The sequence below is a fragment of the Arachis ipaensis genome, chromosome B5 (genome assembly GCF_059453495.1).
Source record: "Arachis ipaensis isolate K30076 ecotype BB chromosome B5, ASM5945349v1, whole genome shotgun sequence".
Lineage (NCBI taxonomy): Eukaryota > Viridiplantae > Streptophyta > Magnoliopsida > Fabales > Fabaceae > Arachis > Arachis ipaensis.
The window spans coordinates 29,723,324-29,744,864 of NC_142440.1; the positions used below are offsets into that span (position 1 = coordinate 29,723,324).

The 21,541-nt window shown below is 38.9% G+C and overlaps 1 protein-coding gene and 1 non-coding gene across 2 annotated transcripts in view; both read right to left on the reverse strand.

The window, feature by feature from the left end:
- Positions 1-557: 557 nt before the first annotated feature.
- Positions 558-21,541, reverse strand: part of LOC148563729 (uncharacterized) — a 57,157-nt gene continuing 36,173 nt past the window's right edge. The window contains exons 2-3 of the mRNA XM_088486918.1: positions 1,261-1,418; positions 558-1,010 (exon numbers count right to left, since the gene is read on the reverse strand). Of these exons, the coding sequence (XP_088343044.1) occupies positions 558-1,010; positions 1,261-1,418 (611 nt within the window). The remainder of the gene's footprint in view (positions 1,011-1,260; positions 1,419-21,541) is intronic.
- LOC148563730 (small nucleolar RNA R71) lies at positions 5,805-5,908 on the reverse strand. Its single transcript, XR_015885058.1, has one exon. It is a non-coding gene; the product is annotated as a small nucleolar RNA R71 (small nucleolar RNA).

The following is a 21,541-nucleotide window of genomic DNA, read 5'->3' on the forward strand; positions in this document are numbered from 1 at the left end:
TCATCGGCAAAGGAGCTTACAAGCTACAAAACTCAATGGAACTATCCTACCAAACAGTTGGAACATAACTTCTTTAAATATGTATTTCAGTTAGTCTATAAGTCGTACATGGTGATTCACTCTTTTTTCTACTACCAGATTTTATCCCTAAGGAGGGTTTTGCTGGAGAGGTTTTAATGAGGCACACCACCCCGCACTTCTTTCGTTCATCATCTTACAATACAAACATTACTTATTATCTATGTTTTATTTCACATTCTACTCGACCGAGTACTGTCAACAAACAATACTAACTCAAAAGTATGAGTACTCAAAGGCATTTTCCACAAAATCGAACATGTCATACAAACATGCAATCCAATATTAACAATCATCGTAAGATTATAACAAAACCCAAAAAGTATACTTCAATCAAAACCAATTCCAAATGTTTTCCACCTAAAAGGAAATCAAACAAGTGCTATAACGCACAAAATCCAAATCTAAACTTGTTAAATATTACAAAAAAAAAAAAAACAAACTACGAGTTTTACCATCACATAGCAAACAAACTAAAATCAGGGAGCACCAACATTTTCACCCTCTCCCTCAATGCTATCTTCATCATCTTCTACTAACTGGTCATCCACAACAACCTTGCAGGGGTCCATCCTGGACAGATCAACTTCGGAAGCCAAGAGCTTAGCCTGCTCCACAGCCCTCTCAAAACCAGCTGCAAACATCTCCAGGCCGTGATCTTTTTTCTCAGTCTCGGCCTGTTTCTGCTCCACGCCGAGCACCACCAGTCTAGCCTCAAGAGATACATTTTTCTCCTTCAAATCCTTTTCAGCATTTTCATAAGCTGTCAACCTCTCCTGCAACGAATTTACCAAGTCAAGAGTATCACGCAGCTTACTCGACTTTTCCACATTATCCTGCATCAACTGAGTCATAGAAGCTCTATCGAAGGAGTCCCGAGCATGCTTGAGCTCCTGAGTGTGACCAATGCACATCAGCTGAACCCCCATCACCTGAAAAATACAATAGTTTTTAGTCAAGCAAACTCAACAAAAATACCCAAAACGAAAATAAAAAGGCATATATGCAGGTACTGTGCAACACCAACATCGCCATCATCATGTATAAGCTTTACATCAGAAGGACTCTGAGCATGTTCATCAGCAACAATAGGGAAGGGGAAGTGTTCACTCCAAACAGACGTTAAGTCTTCATCCCCCTATACCTATGTAAAACCTTCTGGTTATCAGTGAACCTCTTAACCTGGTCTAAGTCAACCCCTTTCCCACCGAGCTTATCCTCAGCTCCACCGACTTCCTTCTCTTTCTTCTCCCCTCTCTTTCTCTTATAGCTAACCTTCTTAACCAGGGACGCCTGATTCACTTCGGCACCCACCTCAGCCGCAACCTGACTACTCGAACCTTATTTCTCAACATTCTTTGACCGAAAGAAAGCTTGCAAACCACTAGACGTAATATTGGGAGCTTTTTCAACTGAAATGGTAAACAGATAAGTCAAGCACCATGACAACAAAACAAACAAAAACGAACAAACAAGATATCAAACCAGATATGTAAACCCCGTGAAATTAGCGAATAATTAGTCAATAAATTGAATTTTAATAAAGAAAATTAAAAATATAAATCTAATATTAAAATAGAATAGAGCTCTTCCAAACGAGAATTTTGACACCAATTTCAAAGAATTCGGCCCAAGATTTGGCCGAACGGGCCGAACCGGACCCATAGGCCCAACCGTTTCATTAAATAAAATGAGTTCAGCTCATTCTTCTTCTTCTTCAAAGAAGAACCCGTGGAGCATGCAAGGAAATGGGGAAGAGGGTTCCAAACCCTTGGCATAGCTTCAATCCTCCGTAACTTTCAATCCGGAGCTCCGATTGACGATCCGTTTGCGGCCATGCGATCGCGTCGTCGAGCTCTACAAAGCCCAGAACCTTGGGAGGTAAGAAAACCACGTTTTCTTTCTTAATTTCCTCAGTTTCAGTTTTGAAAATATATGAGCAATTATGTTAAAAATTGTTCAATTTCGGTGTTTAGGATCAAATTAACTCGGTGGACTTGCCGAGTCTTGCCCCAATTTCCCGTTGGTAAGGTGAGTGATGAGCGGATAATTTATACCCTTTTTGGCATTGTTTTTACATAGTTTTTAGCATGTTTTAGTTAGTTTTTATTATATTTTTATTAGTTTTTATTCAAAAATCACATTTCTGGACTTTACTATGAGATTATGTGTTTTTCTGTGATTTTAGGTATTTTTTGGCTGAAATTGAGGGACCTGAGCAAAAATCTTATTCAGAGGCTGAAAAAGGACTGCAGATGCTGTTAGATTCTGACCTACCTGCACTCGAAGTAGATTTTCTGGAGCTACAGAAGCCTAATTGCCGCGCTCTCAATTGCGTTGAAAAGTAGATATACTGGGCTTTCCAGCAATATATAATAGTCCATATTTTCTGGCGTAAAACGCCCAAACTGGCACCAGAATTGGAGTTAAACGCCCAAACTGGCACCAAAGCTGGCGTTTAACTCCAGGAACAGCCTATGCACGAAAAAGCTTAAATGCTCAACCCAAGCACACACCAAGTGGGCCCCGAAAGTAGATTTCTGTACTATCTGTACTTAGTTACTCATTTTCTGTAACCCTAAGTTACTAGTTTAGTATAAAAACTACTTTTAGTGATTTATTTTATATCTTATGCTATCATAGACTATTGTACACGTTTGGAGGCTGGCCTCACGGCCATGCTTAGACCTTTTTCACTTATGTATTTTCTACGGTGGAGTTTTTACACCCCATAGATTAAGGTGTGGAGCTCTGTTGTTCTTCATGAATTAATGCAATTACTACTGTTTTTCTATTCAATTCACGCCTACTTCTTCTCCAAGATATATTCTTGTTCTTAATTCAGTTAAGTTAGAATGAAGGGGTGACCCGTGACAATCACCCACTATCTTCGTTACTCGCTTAGCCAAGATCCGCGTGCCTGACAGCCACAAGCGGTCTACATGATGTTCAACGTAGTCATTGGACGACAGCCGTAGTATATTCTCTTGGATATCGAATACACGGACCGAGTCCATGAGATTGGTATATTCGTGGTATAGGCTAGAACCATTGGCAGCATTCTTGGGATCTGAAAAGTCTAAACCTTGTCTGTGGTATTCCGAGTAGGATCCGAGAAGGGATGACTGTAAAGAGCTTCAAACCTGCGAATGTTGGGCGCAAGTGACAGTGTGCAAAAGGATCAATGGATCCTATTCCGACGCTAGCGGGAACTGACAGATGATTAGCCATGCGGTAGCTGTACCTGATATTTTTCATCTGAGACGAGAAATCCGACAGTTGATTAGCCGTGCAGAAACTGTAGAGGACCATTTTCATTGAGAGGATCTTACAGCTTGCCATGGAAGGGAGCACGCATGGTTGGAAGAAAGCAATAGAAAAGCAGAGATTCAGAAGCAACAAAGCATCTCCATACGCTTATCTGAAATTCCCACCAAAGAATTACATAAGTAACTTTATTTTATTTTATGTTTTATTTATCTTTTAATTGTTAAAACCTTATAACCATTTGAATCCACCTTACTGAGATTTACAAGGATGACCATAGCTTGCTTCAAGCCGACAATCTCCGTGGGATCGACCCTTACTCACGTAAGGTATTACTTGGACGACCTAGTGCACTTGTTGGTTAGTTGCATTGGAGTTGTGAAAAGTGTGAATCACAAGTCTGTGCACCAAGTTTTTGGTGCTGTTGCCGGGGATTGTTCGAGTTTGGACAACTGACGGTTCATCTTGTTGCTTAGATTAGGTAATTTTATTTTATTTTTATTTTTGAAAAAAATTCAAAAAAAAATTACAAAAAATTCAATAAAACCATAAAAACAAAAAATTTTGTGTTTCTTGTTTGAGTCTAGTGTCAAATTTTAAGTTTGGTGTCAATTGCATCTTTTTAACTTTTCTTAAAATTTTCGAAAATTCATGCATGTGTTCTTCATGATCTTCAAGTTGTTCTTGATGATTGTCTTTGTTTGATCTTGAGCTTTTCTTGTTTTGTGTCTTTTCTTGTTTTTCATATGCATTTTTGAATTCTTAGTATCTAAAGTTTAAAAATTTTTAAGTTTGGTGTCTTGCATGTTTTTCTTTTCTTAAAAATTTTCAAAAATATGTTCTTGGTGTTCATCTTGACATTCAAAGTGTTCTTGCATGCATTATTCATTTTGATCTTAAATTTTTATGTCTTGTGTCATTTTGTTGTTTCTCTCTTTCCACATTAATTCAAAAATAAATAAAAAATATCTTTCTCTTATTCTTCTCATGAATCTCAAAATTTTAAGTTGATTTAGTCAAAAAGTTTTCAAAATTTAGTGTTTCTTATTAGTCAAGTTAAAATTTCAAATTAAAAATTCTATCTTTTCAAATCTTTTTCAAAAATCAAATCTTTTTCACTTTCTTCTTAATATTTTCAAAAATTTTAAAGTTGATTTTCAAAATCTTTTTATTATTTTTATTTCATATTTTCGAATTCATTGCTAACATTTAATATTTTGATTCAAAAATCTCAAGTTGTTACTTGCCTATTAAGAAATGTTCAATCTTTAATTTCTAAGAATCATATCTTTTAGTTTCTTGTTAGTCAAGTAATCAACTTTAATTTCAAAAATCAAATCTTTTTAATTTCCTTTTCAAATCTTTTTCAAAATAAATTTCAATCATATCTTTCTCAAAATTTAATTTCAAAATCTTTTTCTAACTTCGTATCTTTTCAAAATTGATTTCAATTAACTACTTGACTATTTGTTTGATTTTAAAAAGTTTCCTATTTCAATCATATCTTTTTCAAAACTACCTAACTACTTTTCTCTCTCTAATTGTCGAAAATCACTAACAACTTTTTTTTAAAAGTTCCTTTTAATTAATTAATTATTTTAAACTCTAATTTTATTTTATTTCTCTTCTTAATTTTCGAATACTAACTAATAATTAAAATAAAAAACAAAAAATATTTTTCTTCTCTTTTAATTTAAAATTTGAATTTCTCTCTCCCTCATCTCTTTCTATTTAGTCTATTTATTTACTAACACTTCTCCTCTTCTTATAATTCGAACCATCTCCCTCTCTCTGTGTTTGAATTCTTCTTCTTCTCCTTTTTTCATTCTATTCTTCTATTCTTCTACTCACATAAAGAAATCTCTATACTGTGACATAGATGATTCCGCTTCTTCTCTGTTCTCTTCTTTTTCATATGAGCAGGAACAAGGATAAGAACATTCTTGTTGAAGCTGATCCTGAACCTGAAAGGACTCTAAAGAGGAAGCTAAGAGAAGCTAAAGCACAAAACTCTGGAGAGAACCTAACAGAAATTTTCAAAATAGAAGAAGTCATGGCAGCCAAAAATAACAACAATGGAGGATATGCAAGGAAGATGCTTGGTGACTTTATTGCACCCTCTTCTGACTTCTGTGAAAGGAGCATCTCAATTCCTGCAATTGGAGCAAACAACTTTGAGCTTAAGCCTCAATTAGTTTCTCTAATGCAGCAGAATTGCAAGTTTCATGGACTTCCATTGGAAGATCCTCATCAGTTCTTAGCTGAATTCTTGCAAATCTGTGACACTATTATGACCAATGGGGTTAATCCTGAGGTCTACAGACTTATACTTATTCCCCTTTGCTGTAAGAGACAGAGCTAGGACATGGTTGGACTCACAACCTAAAGAAAGCCTGAACTCTTGGAAAAAGTTTGTCAATACTTTCTTGGCCAAATTCTTTCTACCTCAAAAGTTGAGCAAGCTTAGAGTGGAAGTCCAGACCTTCAGACAGAAGGAAGGTGAATCCCTCTATGAAGCTTGGAAAAGATACAAGCAATTGATCAGAAGGTGTCCTTCTGGCATGCTTTTAGAATGGAGCATCATATGTATATTCTATGATGGTCTGTCTGAATTGTCCAAGATGCCATTGGACCACTCTACTGGTGGATCTCTTCATCTGAAGAAGACTCCTGAAGAAGCCCAAGAACTCATTGAAATGGTTACAAATAACCAGTTCATGTACACTTCTGAACGAAATCCTGTGAATAATGGGATGACTCAGAAGAAAGGAGTTCTGGAAATTGATACTCTGAATGCAATATTGGCTCAGAATAAAATATTGACTCAGCAAGTCAATATGATTTCTCAGAATCTGACTGAAATGCAAGTTGCATCCGGCAGTACTAAAGAAACCTCCTCTGAATGAGAAGCTTATGACCTTGAGAATCCTGCAATGGAAGAGGTGAATTACATGGGAGAATCCTATGGAAACACCTATAATCCTTCATGGAGGAATCATCCTAATTTCTCATGGAAGGATCAGCAGAAGCCTAATCAAGGCTTCAATAATAATAATGGTGTGAGAAATAGGTTTGGCAATAGCAAGCCTTTTCCATCATCTTCTCAGCAACAGACAGAGAATTCTAAGTAGAGCCTCTATGACTTAGCAACCATAGTCTCTGATCTATCTAAGACCACTATCAGTTTCATCACTGAAACAAGGTCCTCCATCAGAAATTTGGAGGCACAAGTGGGTCAGCTCAGTAAAAAAGTTACTGAAATCCCTCCTAGTACTCTCCCAAGCAATACAGAAGAGAATCCAAAGAGAGAGTGCAAGGCCATCAATATACCCAACATGGCCGAAATTGTAGAGGAGGGAAAGGCAGTGAATTCCAGTGAGGAAGACCTCAATGGACGTCCACTGGCCACTAAGGAGTTCCCTAATGAGGAGCCAAAGGAATCTGAGGCTCATATAGAGACCATAGAGATTCCACTGAACTTACTGTTGCCATTCATGAGCTCTGATGAGTATTCTTCCTCTGAAGAGGATGAAGATATTATTGAAGAGTAAGTTGCTCAGTATCTAGGAGCAATCATGAAGCTGAATGCCAAGTTATTTGATAATGAGACTTGGGAGGATGAACCTCCATTGCACATTAAGGAACTGAATACATTAGTTCAACAGAAATTACCTCAGAAGAAACCGGATCCCAGAAAGTTCTTAATACCTTGTACCATAGGCACCATGACCTTTAAGAAGGCTCTGTGTGACCTTGGTTCAAGTATAAACCTCATGCCACTCTCTGTAATGGAGAAACTAGGGATCTTTGAGGTACAAGCTGCAAGAATCTCACCAGAGATGGCAGACAACTCAAGGAAACAGGCTTATGGACTTGTAGAGGATGTCTTAGTGAAGGTTGAAGGCTTTTATATCCCTGTTGATTTCATAATCCTAGACACTGGGAAGGATGAGGATGAATCCATCATCCTTGGAAGACCCTTCCTAGCCACAGTAAGAGCTGTGATTGATATAGACAGAGGAGAGTTAGTCATTCAATTGAATGAGGACTACCTTGTGTTTAAGGCTCAAGGATCTTCTTCTGTAACCATGGAGAGGAAGCATGAAAAGTTTCTCTCAATACAGAGTCAAACAGAGCCCCCACACTCTACTTCTAAGTTTGGTGTTGGGAGGCCACTTCTAAGCTCTGAGTCTCTGTGAAGCTCTCTAAGAGCTCACTGTCAAGCTATTGACATTAAAGAAGCGCTTGTTGGGAGGCAATCCAATGTTATTTAATTATATTTATCTGTTTTCCATTGTCATTTTATGTTTTCTTTAGGTTGATGATCATGTGAAGTCACAAAAACAACTGAAAAATCAAAAATAGAATGAAAACCAGCATTAAAAATAGCACACCCTGGAGGACAAGCTTACTGGCATTTAAACGCCAGTAAGGATAGCAGAATGGGCATTTAACGCCCAGCCTGGCAGTATTCTGGGCGTTTAACGCCAGAAAGGGCTGTCTGGCATCTGGCTGGCGTTAAACGCCAGAAATGGGCAGCAGAGTAGTGTTTAACGCCAGGAAAGGTAGCAGAGCTGGCGTTAAACACCAGGATTGGCATAGAAAGGGCGTTTGAACACCAGAATGGTGCAGGGAGCAGAATTTCTTAACACCTCAGGATCTGTGGACCCCACAAGATCCCTACCTACCCAACCTCTTCTTCTCTCCTCTTCACACCTTTCCATAACACTCTTCCCCAAATACCCTTGACCAATCCCATCAACAACTCTTCCCCAAACACCCTTCACCTATCAAATCTTACCCTCTTCCCCATAATCTTTTCACCACTCACATCCATCCTTTATAAAACCCCACCTACCTCACCATTCAAATTCAAACCAATTCCCTCCCAAACCCACCCCTTCATACACGCTCTCTCTCTTTCCCTTCCCTATAAATACCCCTCCTTACCACCTTCAATTTCACACATCTTACACACTCCTACCCCCTTGGCCGAACCCAACACACACCTCCATCTCCCTCATTTCTTCTTCTTCTCCTCCTTTCTTTCTTCTTTTGCTCGAGGACGAGCAAACATTTTAAGTTTGGTGTGGAAAAAGCTCTGCTTTTTGTTTTTCCATAACCATTAATGGCACCTAAGGCCGGAGAAACCTCTAGAAAGAGGAAAGGGAAGGCAATTGCTTCCACCTCCGAGTCATGGAAGATGGAGAGATTCATCTCAAAGGTCCATCAAAACCACTTCTACGAAGTTGTGGCCAAGAAAAAGGTGATCCCCGAGGTCCCCTTCATGCTCAAAAAGAGTGAATATCCGGAGATCCGACATGGGATTCAAAGAAGAGGTTGGGAATCTCTCACCAACCCCATCCAACAAGTCCGGATCTTAATGGTTCAAGAGTTCTATGCTAATGCATGGATCACTAAGAACCATGATCAAAGTGTGAACCCGAACCCAAAGAATTGGCTCACAATGGTTCGGGGAAAATACTTGGATTTCAGTCCGGAAAATGTGAGGTTGGCATTCAACTTGCCAATGATGCAAGGAAATCCTCACCCTTTCACTAGAAGGGTCAACTTTCGTCAAAGGTTGGACCAAGTCCTCTTGGACATCTGTGTGGAAGGAGCTCAATGGAAGAGAGACTCAAGAGGCAAGCCGGTTCAATTGAGAAGGCCTGACCTCAAACCCGTGGCTAGGGGATGGTTGGAATTCATCCAACGCTCTATCATTCCTACTAGCAACCGGTCTGAAGTTACTGTGGACCGAGCTATCATGATCTATAGTATCATGATTGGAGAGGAAGTAGAAGTTCATGAGATCATATCCCTAAAATTCTACAAGGTGGCGGACAAGCCCTCTACTTTGGCAAGGTTAGCCTTCCCTCATCTCATCTGTAATATATGCAATTCAGCTGGAATTGTCATAGAGGAAGACACCCTCATTGAAGAGGACAAGCTCATCACTGAGAAAAAGATGGAGCAAACAAGAGAGCCCACTCATGGACCTCAACAAGAACATGAGGAAATCTCTCATCATGAAATCCATGAAATGCCTCAAGGGATGCACTTTCCTCCACATAACTATTGGGAGCAACTCAATACCTCCTTAGGAGAATTGAGTTCCAACATGGGACAACTAAGGATGGAGCACCAAGAGCATTCCATCCTCCTCCATGAAATTAGAGAAGACCAAAGATCCATGAGGGAGGAGCAACAAAGGCAAGGAAGAGACATAGAGGAGCTCAAGCACTCCAAAAGATCTTCAAGAGGAAGAACTAGCCACCATCACTAAGGTGGACCCGTTCTTTAATTTCCTTGTTCTTATTTTTCTGTTTTTCGATTTCTATACTTTATGTTTTATCTATGTTTGTGTCTTTATTACATGATCATTAGTGTCTAGTGTCTATGCCTTAAAGCTATGAATGTCCTATGAATCCTTCACCTTTCTTAAATAAAAAATTGTTTTCTGAAAAAGAAAAAAAGAAGTACATGAATTTTGAATTACATCTTGAAAATAATCTAATTATTTTGATGTGGTGGCAATACTTTTTGTTTTCTGAATGAATGCTTGAACAGTGCATATTTTTGATATTGTTATTTATGAATGTTAAAATTGTTGGCTCTTGAAAGAATGATGAAAAAAGGAGAAATGTTATTGATAATCTGAAAATCATAAAATTGATTCTTGAAGCAAGAAAAAGCAGTGAAAAACTTGCAGAAAAAAATTGCCGAAAAAAGAGAAAGAAAGAAAAAGAAAAAGCAAGCAGAAAAAGCCAATAGCCCTTTAAACCAAAAGGCAAGGATAAAATAAAAAGGATCCAAGGCTTTGAGCATTAATGGATAGGAGGGCCCAAAGGAATAAAATCCTGGCCTAAGTGGCTAAACCAAGTTGTCCCTAACCCTGTGCTTGTGGCGTGAAGGTGTCAAGTGAAAAGCTTGAGACTGAGCGGTTAAAGTCGTGGTCCAAAGCAAAAAGAGTGTGCTTAAGAGCTTGGGAACCTCTAACTGGGGACTCTAGGGAAGCTGAGTCACAATCTGAAAAGGTTCACCCAGTTATGTGTCTGTGGCATTTATGTATCCGGTGGTAATACTGGAAAACAAAATGCTTAGGGTCACGGCCAAGACTCATAAAGTAGCTGTATTCAAGAATCAACATACTGAAATAGGAGAATCAATAACACTATCTGAATTCTGAGTTCCTAAAGATGCCAATCATTCTGAACTTCAAAGGATAAAGTGAGATGCCAAAACTGTTCAGAAGCAGAAAGCCACTAGCCCCGCTCATCTGATTGGAAATGAGCTTCATTGATATTTGGAATTCACTGTATTTTCCCTTCTTTCTATCCTATTTTATTTTTAGTTGCTTGGGGACAAGCATCAATTTAAGTTTGGTGTTGTGATGAGCGGATAATTTATACCTTTTTTAGCATTGTTTTTACATAGTTTTTAGCATGTTTTAGTTAGTTTTTATTATATTTTTATTAGTTTATATTCAAAAATCACATTTCTAGACTTTACTATGAGTTTGTGTGTTTTTCTGTGATTTCAGGTATTTTCTGGCTGAAATTGAGGGACCTGAGCAAAAATCTGATTCAGAGGCTGAAAAAGGACTGCAGGTGCTATTGGATTCTGACCTCCCTGCACTCGAAATGGATTTTCTGGAGCTACAGAAGCCCAATTGGTGCGCTCTTAATTGCGTTAGAAAGTAGACATCCTGGACTTTCCAGAAATATATAATAGTCCATACTTTGCTTGAGATTTGATGGCCCAAACTGGTGTCCAAAGCCAGCCTAAAACTTTCTGGTGTATAACGCCCAAACTGGCACCAGAATTGGAGTTAAACGTCCAAACTGGCACCAAAGCTGGCGTTTAACTCCAACAACAGCCTATACACAAAAAAGCTTCAATGCTCAGCCCAAGCACACACCAAGTGGGCTCCGGAAGTGGATTTCTGCACTATCTGTACTTAGTTACTCATTTTCTGTAACCCTAAGTTACTAGTTTAGTATAAAAACTACTTTTAGTGATTTATTTTATATCTTATGCTATCATAGACTATTGTGCACGTTTGGAGGCTGGCCTCACGGCCATGCCTAGACCTTTTTCACTTATGTATTTTCTACGGTTTAGTTTCTACACCCCATAGATTAAGGTGTGGAGCTCTGCTGTTCTTCGTGAATTAATGCAACTACTACTGTTTTTCTATTCAATTCACGCCTACTTCTTCTCCAAGATATATTCTTGTTCTTAATTCAGTTAAGTCAGAATGAAGGGGTGACCCGTGACAATCACCCACTATCTTCGTTACTCGCTTAGCCAAGATCCGCGTGCCTGACAACCACAAGCGGTCTACATGATGTTCAACGTAGTCATTGGACGACAGCCGGAGTATATTCTCTTGGATATCTAATACACAGACCGAGTCCATGAGATTGGTATCTTCGTGGTATAGGCTAGAACCATTGGCAGCATTCCTGGGATCCGGAAAGTCTAAACCTTGTCTGTGGTATTCCGAGTAGGATCCGGGAAGGGATGACTGTAAAGAGCTTCAAACCTGCGAATGTTGGGCGCAAGTGACAGTGTGTAAAAGGATCAATGGATCCTATTCCGACGCTAGCGAGAACCGACAGATGATTAGCCATGCGGTAGCTGTACCTGGTATTTTTCATCCGAGACGAGAAATCTGATAGTTGATTAGCCGTGTAGAAACCGTAGAGGACCATTTTCACTGAGAGGATCCTACAGCTTGCCATGGAAGGGAGCACGCATGGTTGGAAGAAAGCAATAGAAAAGTAGAGATTCAGAAGCAACAAAGCATCTCCATATGCTTATCTGAAATTCCCACCAAAGAATTACATAAGTAACTTTATTTTATTTTATGTTTTATTTATCTTTTAATTGTTAAAACCTTATAACCATTTGAATCCGCCTGACTGAGATTTACAAGGATGACCATAGCTTGCTTCAAGCCAACGATCTCCGTGGGATCGACCCTTAGTCACGTAAGGTATTACTTGGACGACCCAGTGCACTTGCTGGTTAGTTGCATCGGAGTTGTGAAAAGTGTGAATCACAATTCCGTGCACCGGTGAGAATTCTAGAACTCTAGTTGATTTATTAAATTGGTATTTTGGTTATTGAATTTTGGGAATATATTGTGATAACTATGTTAGGTGCATGTAAATATGTGATATGGGACAATTGGATATTTTGGAAGCTTAATTGGAGGCTTGGTGAGAATTCTAGTTGTTGAATTTTTGGTGGGAGAGGCTTACAACTTTGACTTGTGGGTTACCTTGGATAAATACGCAGAAATTGGCCAAGGTATGGTTTAGGTTTCACGCGTTTAATATATAAGGTTTTGTGAAAACTTAGATTAGAGCATTATAGGATAAGTTGAAATGATTAAATGCATTAAATGATTAGTTTTTTTTTATGTTGATGGATAAGTGGATGTTGAGTTGGTGTTGAGGAATATGGTTAGTTTATGATATTTTTTTGAGATTTAGTTATTATTGAATGTGTACATATACATATACTAGTATAATGATGATGGATGAAGGATTTATGAATATGGAAATGAAAAGATATGGTTGTGATTGAGTAGTGTTTATTTGGACTTGTTGGTATTGACATGATGACTAATGTTGTAATGATGGTTGAAGAATTTCATGATGATGATAATATGTGTATGTATAGTAATATGTTGGTTTGTGGCTAAAACTTGTAAAATTGGGTGAAATATGATATTATTGAGCTAAGGTTGCAAGAATTGTTGTGCTATGGTTAAGGGCTGGTTATATTGATGGTTATGGTATGTTAAGTTGAGTGGAAATGAGTTTTGAAAGGAAAATGTGGTTTTGGTAAAAATGAGGTTTGGGTGTAATTTGGTAAAAAGTGGTTTTTGATGAACTTTGGTAGTCTATAACTTGATCCTCAAATTTTGGATGAAAATGAGGTTTGTTTCAAATTAAAGAAGGTTTTAAAAGCTTGAAAATGATAAAAGGTTTGTGGCAAACTGAATTCTGTAGGGGAACTTATGGACGCCAAAAATCCGGTGCGAAAAACTGAAATTTTCAAAGTTGCAGCAGAATCAGGTTTTTTGGTGTGTACCCACTGGTGTGCAAAATCGTGATCATTCCTTCCTTGGTAACGGCGCTAAAAACTCAATGCGCACGTTCATGTTCTTAATTCTGTTTCATAACTTCGTACAACTAACCAGCAAGTGCACTGGGTCGTCCAAGTAATAAACCTTACGTGAGTAAGGATCGATCCCACGGAGATTGTCGGCTTGAAGCAAGCTATGGTCACCTTGTAAATCTCAGTCAGGCGGATTCAAATGGTTATGGTGAAGTGATAATAAAAAGATAAATAAAATATAAAATAGGATAGTGGTACTTATGTAATTCATTGGTGAGAATTTTAGATAAGCGTATAGAGATGCTTTCGTCCCTCTGAACCTCTGCTTTCCTGCTGTCTTCATCCAATCCTTCCTACTCCTTTCCATGGCAAGCTGTATATTAGGCATCACCGTTGTCAATGGCCACCTGTCCTCTCAGTGAAAATGGTCCAATGCGCTGTCACTGCATGGCTAATCATCTGTCGGGAATAGGATCCATTGATCCTTTTGCGTCTGTCACTACGCCCAGCACTCGCGAGTTTGAAGCTTGTCACAGTCATTCAATCCCTGAATCCTACTCAGAATACCACAGACAAGGTTTAGACTTTCCGGATTCTTAAGAATGGCCATCCATGGGTTCTAACTTATACCACGAAGACACTAATAACTCGGACTCGGTCCCTTGTATTAGATATCCAAGAGATATCCATTCAATCTAAGGTCGAACGGAAGTGGTTGTCAGGCACGCGTTCATAAGTTGAGAATGATAATGACTGTCACGATCATCACATCCATCATATTGAAGTGCGAATGAATATCTTAGAAGCGGAATAAGTTGAATTGAATAGAAAAACAGTAGTACTTTGCATTAATCTTTGAGGAACAGCAGAGCTCCACACCTTAATCTATGGTGTGTAGAAACTCTACCGTTGAAAATACACAAGTGATAACTGTTCAGGCATGGTCGAATGGCCAGCCCTCACAAAAGTCTAAGATAGCATAAAAACTAATCCAAGACCTCTCCAAAAATAGTAAAAAGTCCTATTTATACTAAACTAGTTACTAGGGTTTGCAGAATTGAGCAAATGATGCAAAAATCCACTTTTAGGGCCCACTTGGTGTGTGCTTGGGCTGAGCATTGAGCTTTACATGTGTAGAGGTCTTTCTTGGAGTTGAACGCCAGTTTGTAACCTGTTTCTCGCGTTTAACTCCACTTTGCAACCTGTTTCTGGCGTTTAACTCCAGAATGCAGCATGGAACTGGTGTTCAATGCCAGTTTACGTCATCTATCCTTAATCAAAGTATGGACTATTAAATATTTCTGGAAAGCCCTGAATGTCTACTTTCCAACTCAATTGAGAGCGCGCCATTTGGAGTTCTGTAGCTCTAGAAAATCCACTTTGAGTGCAGGGAGGTCAGAATCCAACAGTATCTGCAGTCCTTTTTCAACCTCTGAATCTGATTTTTGCTCAAGTCTCTCAATTTCAGCCAGAAATTACCTGAAATCACAAAAAAACACACAAACTCATAGTAAAGTCCAAAAATGTGAATTTTATTTAAAAACTAATAAAAATATACTAAAAAATAACTAAATTATACTGAAAACTATGTGAAAACAATGCTAAAAAGCGTATAAATTATCCGCTCATCACAACACCAAACTTAAATTGTTGCTTGTCCCCAAGCAACTGAAAATCAAATAGGATAAAAAGAAGAGAATATACTATGAATTCCAAAATATCAATGAAACATAGCTCCAATCAGATGAGCGGGACTTGTAGCTTTTTGCCTCTTGAATAGTTTTGGCATCTCACTTTATCCATTGAAGTTCAGAATGATTGGCATCTATAGGAACTCAGAGTTCAGATAGTGTTATTGATTCTCCTAGTTCAGTATGTTGATTCTTGAACACAGCTACTTTATGAGTCTTGGCCGTGGCCCTAAGCACTTTGTTTTCCAATATTACCACCAGATACATAAATGCCACAGACAGATAACTGGGTGAACCTTTTCAGATTGTGACTCAGCTTTGCTAAAGTCCCCAATTAGAGGTGTCCAGGGTTCTTAAGCACACTCTTCTTTTTGCTTTGGACCTTGACTTTAACCGCTTAGTCTCAAGTTTTCACTTGACACCTTCACGCCACAAGCACATGGTTAGGGACAGCTTGGTTTAGCCGCTTAGGCCAGGATTTTATTCCTTTAGGCCCTCCTATCCACTGATGCTCAAAGCCTTGGATCCTTTTTATTACCCTTGCCTTTTGGTTTTAAGGGCTATTGGCTTTTTTTTTGCTCTTGCCTTTTGGTTTTAAGAGCTTTTGGCTTTTTCTGCTTGCTTTTTCTTTTTCTTTTTTTCTTTTTTTTCGCTATTTTTTTTCTTTTTTTTTTCTGCAAGCTTTTGTATTCACTGCTTTTTCTTGCTTCAAGAATCTTTTTTATGATTTTTCAAATTATCAAATAACATGTCTCCTTTTTCCTTATTCTTCAAGAGCCAACATATTTAACATTCATCAACAACAATTTCAAAAGACATATGCACTGTTCAAGAATTCATTCAGAAAATAAAAAGTATTGTCACCACATCAAAATAATTAAACTGGTTTCAAGGATGAATTCAAAACCATGTACTTCTTGTTCTTTTGTAATTAAAACATTTTTCATTTAAGAGAGGTGATGGATTCATATTCATAACTTTAAGACATAAACACTTAGACACTAATGATCATGTAATAAGACACAAATATAAATAAACATAAAGCTCAAAAATAAAAAAACAGGAAAATAAATAAACAAGGAGATTAAGGAATGAGTCCACCTTAGTGAGGGTGACGTCGTCCTCTTCTTGAAGAACCAATGGTGCTCTTGAGCTCCTCTATGTCTCTTCCTTGTCTTTCTTGCTCCTCCCTCATAGCTCTTTAATCTTCTCTAATTTCATGGAGGATGATGGAGTGCTCTTGGTGCTCCACCCTTAGTTGTCCCATGTTGAAACTTAATTCTCCTAGGGAGGTATTGATTTGCTCCCAATAATTCTGTGGAGGAAAGTGCATCCCCTGAGGCATCTCAGGGATTTCATGGTGAGGAATCTCCTCATGCTCATGTTGAGGTCCATGATCTCTTGTTTGCTCCATCCTTTTCTTAGTGATGGGCTTATCCTCTTCAATGAGGATATCTTCCTCTATGTCAATTCCAGCTGAATTGCAGAGGTGGCATATGAGGTGACGAAAGGCTAACCTTGTGGTATGCAAAATTGTTACTCAGGTTGTAAAATTTGTTGTTCGTTCTCTCCCTGGCAATGGCGCCAACAAACTGGTGCACAATACCATGGTCTAAACATAACTTCACAACTTTGCACAACTAACCAGCAAGTGCACTGGGTCGTCCAAGTAATAAAACCTTACGTGAGTAAGGGTCGATCCCACGGAGATTGTTGGTATGAAGCAAGCTATGGTCATCTTGTAAATCTCAGTCAGGCGGATATCAAATGGTTATGGAGTTTTCGAATAATAATAATAAATAAACAGAAAATAAAGATAGAAATACTTATGTAAATCATTAGTGAGAATTTCAGATAAGCTTATAGAGATGCTTTCGTTCCTCTGAACCTCTGCTTTCCTACTGTCTTAATCCAATCATTCCTACTCCTTTCCATGGCAAGCTTTATGTAGGGCATCACCGTTGTCAGTGGCTACATCCCATCCTCTCTGTGAAAATGGTCCAAATGCTCTGTCACGGCACGGCTAATCATCTAGAGGTTCTCGATCATACTGGAATAGGATTCACCCTCCTTTTGCGTCTGTCACTACGCCCAGCACTCGCGAGTTTGAAGTTCGTCACAGCCATCCCTTCCCAGATCCTACTCGGAATACCACAGACAAGGTTTAGACTTTTCGGATCTCAGGAATGGCCATCCATGGGTTCTAACTTATACCACGAAGATACTAATAACTCGGACTCGGTCCCCTGTATTAGATATCTAAGAGATATTCATTCTAGCTTGTTTGCATGTAGAACGGAAGTGTTTGTCAGGCACGCGTTCATAAGTGAGAATGATGATGAGCGTCACATAATCATCACATTCATCATGTTCTTGGGAACGAATGGATATCTTAGAAGCGGAATAAGTTAAATTGAAAAGAAAAATAGTAGTACTTTGCATTAAATCATGAGGAACAGCAGAGCTCCACACCTTAATCTATGTTGTGTAGAAACTCTACCGTTGAAAAGTACATAAGTGATAATGGTCCAGGCATGGCCGAATGGCCAGCCCCCATGAGAGTCTAAGATAGCATAAAACTGATCAAAGGATCCCTTCGATGTAAATAAAAAGTCCTATTTATACTAAACTAGCTACTAGGGTTTACAAAAGTAAGTAATTAATGCGTAAATCCACTTCCGGGGCCCACTTGGTGTGTGCTTGGGCTGAGCTTGAAGTTTACATGTGCGAAGGCTTCTTTTGGAGTTGAACGCCAAGTTGTAACGTGTTTTTGGCGTTCAACTCTGGTTCGTGACGTGTTTCTGGAGTTTAACTCCAGACTGCAGCGTAGAAATGGCGTTCAACGCCCTTTTGTGTCATCTAAACTCCGCCAAAGTATGGATTATTATATATTGCTGGAAAGCCTGGATGTCTACTTTCCAACGAAATTGGAAGCGCGCCATTTTGAGTTCTGTATCTCCAGAAAATCCACTTTGAGTGCAGGGAGGTCAGAATCCAACAGCATCAGCAGTCCTTCTTCAACCTCTGAATCTGATTTTTGCTCAAGTCCCTCAATTTCAGCCAAAATTTACCTGAAATCACAGAAAAATACACAAACTCATAGTAAAGTCTAGAAATGTGAATTTAATATAAAAACTAATAAAAACATCCCTAAAAGTAACTAGATCCTACTAAAAACATACTAAAAACAATGCCAAAAAGCGTATAAATTATCCGCTCATCACAACACCAAACTTAAATTGTTGCTTGTCCCCAAGCAACTGAAAATCAAATAGGATAAAAAGAAGAGAATATACTATGAATTCCAAAATATCAATGAAACATAGCTCCAATCAGATGAGCGGGACTTGTAGCTTTTTGCCTCTTGAATAGTTTTGGCATCTCACTTTATCCATTGAAGTTCAGAATGATTGGCATCTATAGGAACTCAGAGTTCAGATAGTGTTATTGATTCTCCTAGTTCAGTATGTTGATTCTTGAACACAGCTACTTTATGAGTCTTGGCCGTGGCCCTAAGCACTTTGTTTTCCAGTATTACCACCGGATACATAAATGCCACAGACACATAATTGGGTGAACCTTTTCAGATTGTGACTCAGCTTTGTTAAAATCCCCAATTAGAGGTGTCCAGGGTTCTTAAGCACACTTTTCTTTTGCTTTGGACCTTGACTTTAACCGCTCAGTCTCAAGTTTTCACTTGACACCTTCACGCCACAAGTACATGGTTAGGGATAGCTTAGTTTAGCCGCTTAGGCCAGGATTTTATTCCTTTAGGCCCTCCTATCCACTGATGCTCAAAGCCTTGGATCCTTTTTATTTACCCTTGCCTTTTGGTTTTAAGGGCTACTGGCTTTTTTCTCTTGCCTTTTGGTTTTAAGAGCTTTTGGCTTTTTCTGCTTGCTTTTTCTTTTTTCTTTTTTTTCGTTATTTTTTTTCTTCTTTTTTTCGCAAGCTTTTGTATATTCACTGCTTTTTCTTGCTTCAAGAATCATTTTTATGATTTTTCAGATTATCAAATAACATGTCTCCTTGTCATCATTCTTTCAAGAGCCAACATATTTAACATTCATGAACAACAACTTCAAAAGACATATGCACTGTTCAAGCATTCATTTAGAAAACAAAAAGTATTGTCACCACATCAATATAATTAAACTAAGTTCAAGGATAAATTCGAAACTCATGTACTTCTTGTTCTTTTGAATTAAAATATTTTTTATTTAAGAGAGGTGATGGATTCATAGGACATTCATAACTTTAAGACATAGTTACTAAATACTAATGATCATGTAATAAGACACAAACATAGATAAGCATTTAACATAAAGAAAACGAAAAACAAAAAATTTAAGAACAAGGAATGAATCCACCTTAGTGATGGTGGCGTTTTCTTCTTGATGAACCAATGATGTCATTGAGCTCTTCTATGTCTCTTTCTTGTCTTTGTTGCTCCTCCTTTATTGCTCTTTGATCTTCTCTAATTTCATGAAGGATGATGGAGTGCTCTTGATGTTCCACCCTTAATTGTCCCATGTTGGAACTTAATTCTCCTAGGGAAGTGTTGATTTGCTCCCAAAAGTTCTGTGGAGGAAAGTGCATCAGGGAGGTGGACGCGATTGCGTCAGTCACGCGGTCGCGTGACCTATGTTGTGCTGCTGGCGCGAGTGCAGCCTCGCTCCAGCACAACTCTCTGTTCAATTCATTTTAATTGCCAAAATTGGGTGACGCGATCGCGTGGGTCACGCGATCACGTGAGTGTGCGTTATAAAATGGTGACGCGATCGCGTGACAAGGATTGTGCTTCCCGCACCAATCCAGCATCACTCTCGCACAGAATGCGACTGTGCACCCTTTTACGTCGAAAACTCAGGGCACGCGGCCGCGTGGGACACGCGGTCGCGTGGGAGGCCATGATTTCCATGCGACGCGGTCGCGTGGGGTAATTTGTGCCATTGGCACGACTCCAGCGCTCCTCCTGCATAACTTTCTGTTCATTTTTATTTTTCTTTACACCCCCTGCCACGCGGACGCGTCGCTGATGCGATCGCGTCGCGCGGCAAAATTTTTTTTTTTTAAAAGAAATGATAAAGACATGTAATTGAAAGAGCACGAAAGCACTAATAAAGAGAAGAGTTATTAAAGAAGAAAAACTAAAAGTGAAGAAAAGAACGATCATACCGCGGTGGGTTGTCTCCCACCAAGCACTTTGCTTTTACGTCCGTAAGTTGGACGCTCCACTAGCTCAATCTGCTGCTATGTGGGGATCTTCCAGGTGGAGGATCTCAAGCTCCTTGCTTTTCTGCACCTTCTCACCATGGTACAGCTTTAGGCGGTGTCCATTAACCTTAATAAGTTCAGAGCTTGAAGGATGGCTTAGGTGATAAACTCCGTACGGTTCAGCCTTCTCTACTCTGTATGGATCTTTCCATTTTGATCTTAACTTACCGGACATTCGCCTTAGTCGAGATTTGTAAAGGAGGACAAAATCTCCAGGTTAAAATTCTTTCTTCTTGATGTTTTGATCATGCACAGCTTTCATCCTTTCCTTGCAAATTCTGGAGTTCTCATAAGCTTCTAGGTGAAGGTTCTCCAGTTCCTGCAGTTGCAACTTTCTTTCAGCTCCGGCCTTCTCAATTTCCATGTTGCACTCTTTAACTGCCCAGAAGGCTCTGTGTTCGATTTCAACTGGAAGATGGCAAGCTTTTCCATAAACTAAGCGAAAGGGACTCATCCTAATGGGTGTTTTGTATGCTGTTCTATATGCCCACAGTGCATCTTGTAGTCTGGTGCTCCAGTCTTTTCTATGAGGCTTCACTATCTTTTGCAAGATACGCTTAATTTCTCTGTTTGACACCTTGGCTTGCCCATTAGTTTGGGGATGGTAAGCTGTTGCAACTTTATTGATTATCCCATGCTTCTTCATCAATCCTGTTAGTCTCCTGTTACAAAAATGGGTGCCTTGATCGCTCACGATCGCTCGTGGTGATCCAAAGTGGCATATAATATGGTTTCTCACAAAGGAAACAACAGTGTTAACATCATCAGTGCGGGTAGGAATTGCTTCCACCCATTTGAAAACATAATCCACAGCTAACAATATATAAAAATATCCACTAGAATTTGGAAATGGACCCATGAAGTCAATGCCCCAAATATCAAAAATTTCACAGAAAAGCATATATTGTTGAGGCATCTCATCCCTCTTGGATATGTTACCAAATTTCTGGCATGGGTGACAAGATTTACAAAACTCAGCAGCATCTCTAAAAAGAGTAGGCCACCAGAATCCGCAGTCTAAGACCTTTCTAGCTGTTCTTTGAGGGCCAAAATGTCCTCCACTCTCAGATGAGTGACAGGCCTCTAAAATGGAC